This window comes from Hyalella azteca, unplaced genomic scaffold, assembly GCF_000764305.2.
Source record: "Hyalella azteca isolate HAZT.00-mixed unplaced genomic scaffold, Hazt_2.0.2 contig17868, whole genome shotgun sequence".
Taxonomy (NCBI): Eukaryota; Metazoa; Arthropoda; class Malacostraca; order Amphipoda; family Hyalellidae; genus Hyalella; species Hyalella azteca.
Genome location: NW_025947637.1, coordinates 117,416 through 125,455, shown reverse-complemented (window position 1 = coordinate 125,455; position 8,040 = coordinate 117,416). Strand labels below are relative to the sequence as shown.

Sequence of the window (8,040 nt, the reverse complement as noted above, 5' to 3'; positions counted from 1 at the left end):
TGCTGTCTGTTTCGTCTCTACCCAACCTCTGCCACAGTTAGGGCTCAGTTAGGTTCTCCTGCCAAAATAAATTTGGAATCTCTGATTACTAGCAATGTCTGAATGGCTAAAATTTGTTTGGTCTTCCGTAGTGCGCGACAAGGCGGTACCCATGCTTCGCTTTCACGAGAAGGTATATAATCTTAACCTAGTCAGAATTGGTGTACAATTAGTTGCATACGAACATATGTCAAGGCTGTAAATATTGCTGAATATGATGGGAATATGATCAGGGTGGAAATACGCCTTTCAGTGATGCTCACCAGCTTCACACTCACCAGGGCCTATACTTTAAAAAAAAGTTAAGAGATCGTAAGTTCATCAGCCAGTCATTGACGGCCTTCCAAGCAAAATCCACCAATCATAGACAAGAAAATAGAGCGTAAGTACTTACGTTCACTTAGCGAGTTTTGAAAGTATGGCCCCAGAGCTACTATACTCCGCCGCCCTCGCTGGCCTAACAATCGCGTCTGCTTAACTCTGACAGGTTCATGTTGATGTCGACGCTCGCTGTTGCCTGTTGATTTCATCTGTGGATCAATAATAAGTAATATTATTATTTTGTCAGAATTTGTTTCTCTGTAAGGAATGAAAGAATCGTAAGAATTCTATTTTATTTATATTAATAATAAATTTTTATTCATAGTCTATGCTTTGAAAAATTTGTTTTTGTAATTAAGTCGTTCTTGCTAAAATAATTCGGTTTTAGAGCAATTCCAATGAATGAAATCAAATTAATTCTGGTGTCTCATTGAAATTCCGTATCTCGTGTGTCTCGAAGCCGTATAAGAATTTTATCGAATATTCAAAGATTGTAAAAAACAGAACCTGATTCTCCTGAGAAAACCGCAAATCTGTTGCCTTTTTGTTTATTAATGACGCATTAAGATCTGTTTTGTGCTCGCACTTTCCTTTTTCGTGCTGTGTGCTTTATTTTTTACTTGGAAGTCCATTGCTTGAATTCCCGCCGTGTTTGAGGTTAGAAAGTTACATAGCCAGTATATACTGTAATCCTTAAGCTTATTTAAATTGATTTTGTGTTTATATCTTTTATCCATTCCAAAGCAAGTCTCTATACTATCTAAACCAATCAAATGCAATGACAATGGATGTTTATGATTGCTAAGGAAGCTTGTCATACAAGCCTCGCTATGCCATCACGTCGCATTATTTATATCGACGAAGTTTTGAAGTGAATAGAAAAATATGGCCTTGCAGTTTACAAGCCATCGGGTGAGGCTGCAGCCGAATGATTAAAACTAAACTGATGATGTTAATTGCTTGCCGTTAGCTACGTTCATTTGTCAGTGCATGGCGCCGGGTCATCCTATGCTTCACGTTGCTTTCCATTTATCTTCTGGTTAAGAATTATTCATTACGTCACTCTCGTATCTCCATTATTTCTAGGGGGACTATAATTTGATTTAATGTTTTCTCATGAAGGGAAATATAGCAATGAACGTTGAGTCACCTGTGGCCTGGTTGATTAAGCTGAAGCTACTCACGCTATTCTTCTTTCAACATTCTTTATTGATTTTTCTAGCCGTGCAACAACATAATGTCTACTATAGGAAGCGGAATATTGCATTCTTCGCAGCAGGCTCTAAATTGCAACGAAATGTTACGTAGCTCGTTCATTGTTACGCAAGGTAAAGACAGTAAAGGTCGTTATCGTGAAATTAGTATTTCCTCGAATTTAGCTAGCATTCGCTTAAGTCAATTTGGGAGGCTGAATGTTACGCAGTCGCGGACGGAAATCATTATGACGGTTGCATGTTGATTAACTCATCGCTTTTGGTTATTTGAATCATTTCGATGTCAAATAACAAGGGGTAATTTTCAAAAGTTCTTTTAAACCTTTTTTAGTGGGAGCTATTTATTGAATTATTGACACTTGAACCCTATAAGTGCTGGAAAACGTCTTTTTAGGTTGTCAGTTAACTTCCCTTAGTTTGTTTTAGATAGCGTTTTCTCAGTATTAGTTATACATTTCCTTATTGTAAAGTGACATTGCAATCATTTTAGAAGCTAATTGTATGGCTGAGTTTCAATGTATCTAGCGAGTAAAGATATCTCGTTCTGTGTAAATTAATGTTTTTTTCGTGAAAATATATGTATTGTAAGTTTTGCTTCAAAGATGTTATGTATAGTCGTATACTTTATTGCAATCGATTTAAGAAGGTCAGACCTTGTTTAGATTTTTCTTTTGTTCCATTACCAGCTCGAGAGAATGCTAGTTGTGGCGAGGTTTTTTAATATTATTTATTCCGACCTTAGAGCTGTCATCTAAGTAATTACATTTGCTTGCTTGCGTGGTTTTGTAATTAGGTTGTGCCGCAGCGTAAGCACGCAACTCTGCTTTCCAGAGCGAGCTTACCATTTCAGTATCAACGTGGTTAGTGTAAGATACGCGGTCCCCCAATTGAGGTGCCTGTATGGTAGACTCGACCAGCCTCATGATCAAGTGCTTATGGCCAGCACATTATCTTTTCTCTATTATAGTCCAATTATTGATAGTAGGATATTCAACCCAGCTGCATCTGATACGTAGAACGCAGCAAGAATCCTGTTTGCCAAAACGGTCAAGCACTTACCGTTAGTCAACATTCCAGGTGCAAGGTCTGTACCAGTGATGATACAAATGCTGTGCACAACAACCTTTCACCCATCCAATTCTTTCAAGCAGAAAAAGAAAATTCAGTGACTCATGGTGTGCAAGTTAGATTAAGTCGCCAGAATTAAGATGTTTCTGCTTCCTGCAGTCGACGAAATCAAACTTACGTATATTATGCTCGTGTAATTTAGCCTTGTACATAAAGTACTCTATAGTACTGTCACTGGTGAACCGAGAAGTAAATGTGAAATAGAAATGTTTATACTGTACGTAGGTGCTCACAGTTGCACTTGAGAATCGATAAAACTGTGCCCTACCGAAACTTCTTTTCTTTACCCGAACGCGGCCAATCCCACTCCACGGGGATGAAGTTCTTAAGTATTATTATTGAATCGACGTACTCGTATTTTGACGATCGGAATAAGTTTTACTTGAAATAAAGCAAGAAAAGTTAACAGAAATTGTCAGTAAAGAAATTAAGCATGTATTTTTGAACAAGTTGGCACATATAATCATCATTCTACAAAGACACGTGAGGTTTTCTCTGTGAACAATTAGCCCTAATTCTGAAGATGACCTGCTTCACATGAAGGTGCTACATGCCACGATTTTTTGTATCTTTGTTAAAAATTGTGCAAGTAACCTTGATGAGATCACTTGAGCAATAATTGGAGGTTGATATAACCCCAAGGCTTCGATTCACTGGCGATTAGGAGATCTTGTCAACCCTCCAGAGCAGCAGACGTCGGTCTGATCCCACACTCAGGTACGGCAGCTCCAGATGCCAACTGATGCCGCCCACCGCCTTAGACGGACAAATTAAATTGATCATATAATTCGTTAATACATCGCGTCATCTTGCGTCTGATTTGGAGGAGCAAATTGTCAGAGAAACGTGAAGCTGTTGTGTAAGGTATATGATAAACAAATGCTATTCAGTTCTACATCACGGATGCAGATTCTGCTTTTCACGATGATTGAACATGGAATCGCTAGCACAAAAGAGACGTATAATAGACATAAAGGAGGCTAAGGGACATTTTTTTTCTTCATGATAAGCAATATGAGCTTAGAAAGCACACATAACTGGTCACAAATATATTATATTATAAGCACGTTATCTCAAAGCTCATAGAGTTGACTGTAAACCGAGGAAGTCGTTATACTTGTTGACTATTGCGTACCTGCAACAGTTATCTCTGAAGCTATACATTATTGCCAGAAACGATAGAATTTGCTTACAAAGTCCGTCCACAAAAAAAATGTAACTTTAGCACAGCCTCACTGAACGCAGGCTACTTTTTCTATCATTTTATTCATCTTCCACATATTGCAAGAAATCGAAATTTCCATTGGTTCATCACGCCTAAAAGCACTTTCAAATCGTCGTGTATCGCTTACTGTACTTGCGTTGTGAAATTAAATATAAGAATCGCTTGCCGAGCTTACCTTGAGGTGAGCGGTCAGTGGTATCCTGGATGCGGTCGCGTGCAGTACAGTGACGCTGTTGCTGGCGGTCACGGCAGCGACGAGGGCAGGACTGTTGCGGGCGCCCCGCACCTTCACGGCGCCCCGCCCACCGCCGTACCCTGAACTTAGCGAGTTCTTGTGGCTGCCACTCAGCACCAGCATGGACTTGCGGGCGCTGCAAATTAGTGAACACGTAACAGATTGTCAGAGTGTGGGCACACTATTATGTATAGTACAAATAAAAGGCCTTGGTACTCTGTAGTTGGAAGGAAAAATTATTCAGTATTGAAATAACACAAATTGCCATGCCAGAATATCTTCAGGTCGGTCATGGAAAATTTTAGCACCAGCAAATTAGAATATACCTGTATAAATTTATACCACAACTCGCAATGAAAATGAACTTTCTCCAAATTTTCATCAGACCTGCCATTACTGCTGACGTTGATGAGCGCAACTCCAGCAGAGCAGGCAGCCATGATGAGGTCAGGATCAACCAAGGACCAGTCGGCGTCGAGCAGCGGCGCAGGGCAGCGCACGGACCACTCAGCCGTCACCACGAGCTGGCAGGAGTCTTCCTCGGACGGCGTGATGCGGTACAGACGCAGCGTCCCTGACACTTCACACACGAGCACAAGCGAGCTGTCCTCAGGGTGGAATTTCACTGACTGACCTGAAGAAAAAAAGTTTACTTCAGCTGCGCACCACCGAAAATATTCCTGCCAAACTGAGACTCGTGAATTATATACACATCAATAATAGATAACATGTATCAATATTACTGAGCTTTTTCTCATCAGCTAGCAGGTACTTGACAGGCAAACAATTTCACATCGCTAATCTTCGAATTAATACAAAATTAATTTAAACCTGAATATACTCCTCATTTGATAATTTCGAGTGTGAAACAAACAAGTAATATGATCAGTCCACACGCCGGAAACAAACCTGGCTCTAGTAATGTGATACTTTCAGACCATCCAGAGACTAAGCTCGCCTCAGCTGAATTTTCCAAAGCAGTTTCAGAAGCATTGTCACTTCTTTCCTCTGGCTCAGACCACACTCTTAACAGCTGATCATCTCCCACTGATGCCCATAATGTTGGCAGCAATGAGGTAGAACTTATACCACTGCATGCCAAAGAATTGATGCAGTTACTATGACGGAAAAGTTCCTGTAAAAAAAGGCATGTTCAAAAACCAGAACATCTCAATTGTGTTGCAGCTCCTACATCTTATTCCATACCTATTTTGTTTGTAACCTATTGGTGTTTGATTTGGTATGTAGGTACCCAATTAGTTTAACTTTGAACTATACAAGTTAAAATTGTACCATTTATATACATTTAAAAATTTGACACTCTAATTTTCATCATGGGTTCAAAAATTTGTAACACAATATTTTCTGGAATGATATAGCAGCTTTACTAACAGTATAAAAGTATATTTTCAGTTCCTGTCCCATTAAGAAAAGGCTCACAAGAAAAATTTGATCCGCTGCATTCCATTGATTTTTTTTATTTCAGAATGATAGTAAATTGGAGGACATTTATACATTGAAATGTGTCAAAGCTGAATTTCTAGCAAATTTAATCCATTTATCAGTAACACAAATAATTAGGACAAATCATTACAAATTCTTGTGAATGCTTTGCTAAATCTGTATAAAGGCACAAGAAATTTCTTGAACTCCAATAAAAACACTAGCAGTTGAAATTGTTGGGAACTTGTGCTAATAATCAAAATGATCCACATGCGCTGTGAGTGATCCAATGTGTGGATAAAAATCTCATACTGCCAAGAACAGTGCAAGAATAGGATAGTATGGGCAACATAGGATAGATGGATAACATGGGATAGAAGAATAGGAAAGTATGGGTAACTTGGGATAGAAGAATAGGATAGAATGACTAACAACATAGGCAAAAGATTGAAACTGCTTCCCTTATAATTGTTTATGGTTAGTGTAGGTAAAATTTTTATCAATCAAATATATCTAAATGTATATATATATATACACAGTAGGTAGGTATATATGAGGAAACAATCATACCTTTTCAAACGAAGACTTGAGATCGGTTGTGAACTCAATGATGACATCATCATTGGTGGCAAGGAGCAGCTTTAGAGAAGGTGGGGACGAGTGCAGTGACGTGCTGGGGCTCCATGCCATGTGCATGCACTCTCCTTCAACTTGGCTCTCACACAGCAGCTTGCACTCAGTCTCTCCATTTTCTTTTTCTTCCTGCATGCAATGAAAAGCAAATAACATTAACACATCATGAATGCTTTTGATAAAAAACTATTTAGTAGAACATTCACGTGAATAAATTTGAAAAAACGAATGGTTAATGTTGCTAAAAATGAATTGTTACTACTAAATCAGATTTATCATAAACAACCAAATAATTAAAATCAGTTTTCAAAACTGCTTTCAAAAATGAAAAGTCTTCTCATTCTTCCTGAGATGGAAAATTTAACAAAGAAATCTTTGCACTCAAACATGAATAATAAAAATTTACCTAAACATTGACTCAACTAATAATTATTTGATATAAAGTAGCCAAAATCAGGTGAAGAAATTTGTGCTGTGAGACACACAAAATTGAATCATTGTCTCCAATAGCACAGTTAGGCAAGTGCTAGGGGTTAAAAAAAAGGGTAGGTAAATGTAATCAAAATTCTCTGTTGTTAATTGATTTTTTGGTTAACTGGTGCCTCTGCTAACCAAGGTTCTACTGTAAATGTGTTTTATAACATAACCCAACATATCAACTCATTATAATTCAATATAATATGTTGTGTTATGTTATCATGTATTGTTAGGTTGTGTTATAATGTGTTGGGTTTAGTTATAATGTCATATATTGTGCTGCATCATGATATGTTATATTATAATCTGTGGTGTTACATTATGATGTCTTATAATGTGTTTTAGGGGATATAATTAGGATATGTTGTTATACAATGGGCTCTGTTTTGATATATTGTGGTTTAATTTGTTTTGATGTTCTACAATACATTACATTACAATGTATAGTGTTATATTACAATGTATTATGTTATGTTATTATGTAGTCTTATGTTATGATGAGTGGTTTTATAATTTTGTTATAATGTGATGTCATGTTTTGTTGTATTAAAACCTGTTGTGTAATAAGTTGTGTTCCAAAGTGTTATGTTGTTACGTAATGGTATGTGTTGTGTTGACAAATGTCAGTTTTATACTGTTCAACTGTTTTTAGAGTAAAATTTGAGATTTGGGATGCCTAACACATGCACAGACTTTGTAAATAAGTTTGCTGCTTGCAAATTTCAAGGCCAAGATATGGAATTCATGGCTCAAAGAAATGGAATCATGGCTGGCAAATCCATAAAACCACGGCCCAAAAAATTCAGTCGCATCCCGATCTGTCACTTGCATAGCTAGAGGCAAAGCAGAGAGTTCTTTAGCTAGACTCTGTCTCAAGTTCATTTTTGAGTCCTATAACATAAGTAGACCAGTAAAGTATCATGGATACCAGCATTATCACCATACCCAGGATGGTGCCGTTTTCCGCGGATTAATCCGGCGTAAACGAGGCTCCAAGCCCTTCTACTGCCGTACAACGCGGCGTACAAAGAGCTAAAATAACGTTATTGGCGCACACGCCCGCCGTACGTCCGCATCTGGCTTGTCTCGACGTACGTCTGCATCTGGGTGACCTGGTTTGTCCCGACGTACCGTATGTCCGCATCTGGCTTGTCTTGACGTACGTCCACATCTGGGTGATCTGGCTTGTCCCGACATACGTCCTCATCTGGTTTTGAGCATTTTAGTGCATACTAATGCGTTTTAAGGCGATTTAGGGCCTTCTAATGCGATCTAGTGCGTTCTATTACGATCTAGTGCGTTCTATTACGATCTAGTGCCTTCTA

General features: G+C 38.3%; 1 protein-coding gene across 1 annotated transcript in view; it reads right to left on the bottom strand.

Annotated features, from left to right (window-relative positions):
• Positions 1 to 3,121: 3,121 nt before the first annotated feature.
• The window catches only part of LOC108681074 (nucleoporin Nup37), a 5,730-nt gene continuing 811 nt past the window's right edge, over positions 3,122 to 8,040 (bottom strand). The window contains exons 2-6 of the mRNA XM_018170053.2: positions 6,176 to 6,367; positions 5,072 to 5,297; positions 4,550 to 4,796; positions 4,103 to 4,298; positions 3,122 to 3,458 (exon numbers count right to left, since the gene is read on the bottom strand). Of these exons, the coding sequence (XP_018025542.1) occupies positions 3,363 to 3,458; positions 4,103 to 4,298; positions 4,550 to 4,796; positions 5,072 to 5,297; positions 6,176 to 6,367 (957 nt within the window). The 3' untranslated portion in view covers positions 3,122 to 3,362. The remainder of the gene's footprint in view (positions 3,459 to 4,102; positions 4,299 to 4,549; positions 4,797 to 5,071; positions 5,298 to 6,175; positions 6,368 to 8,040) is intronic.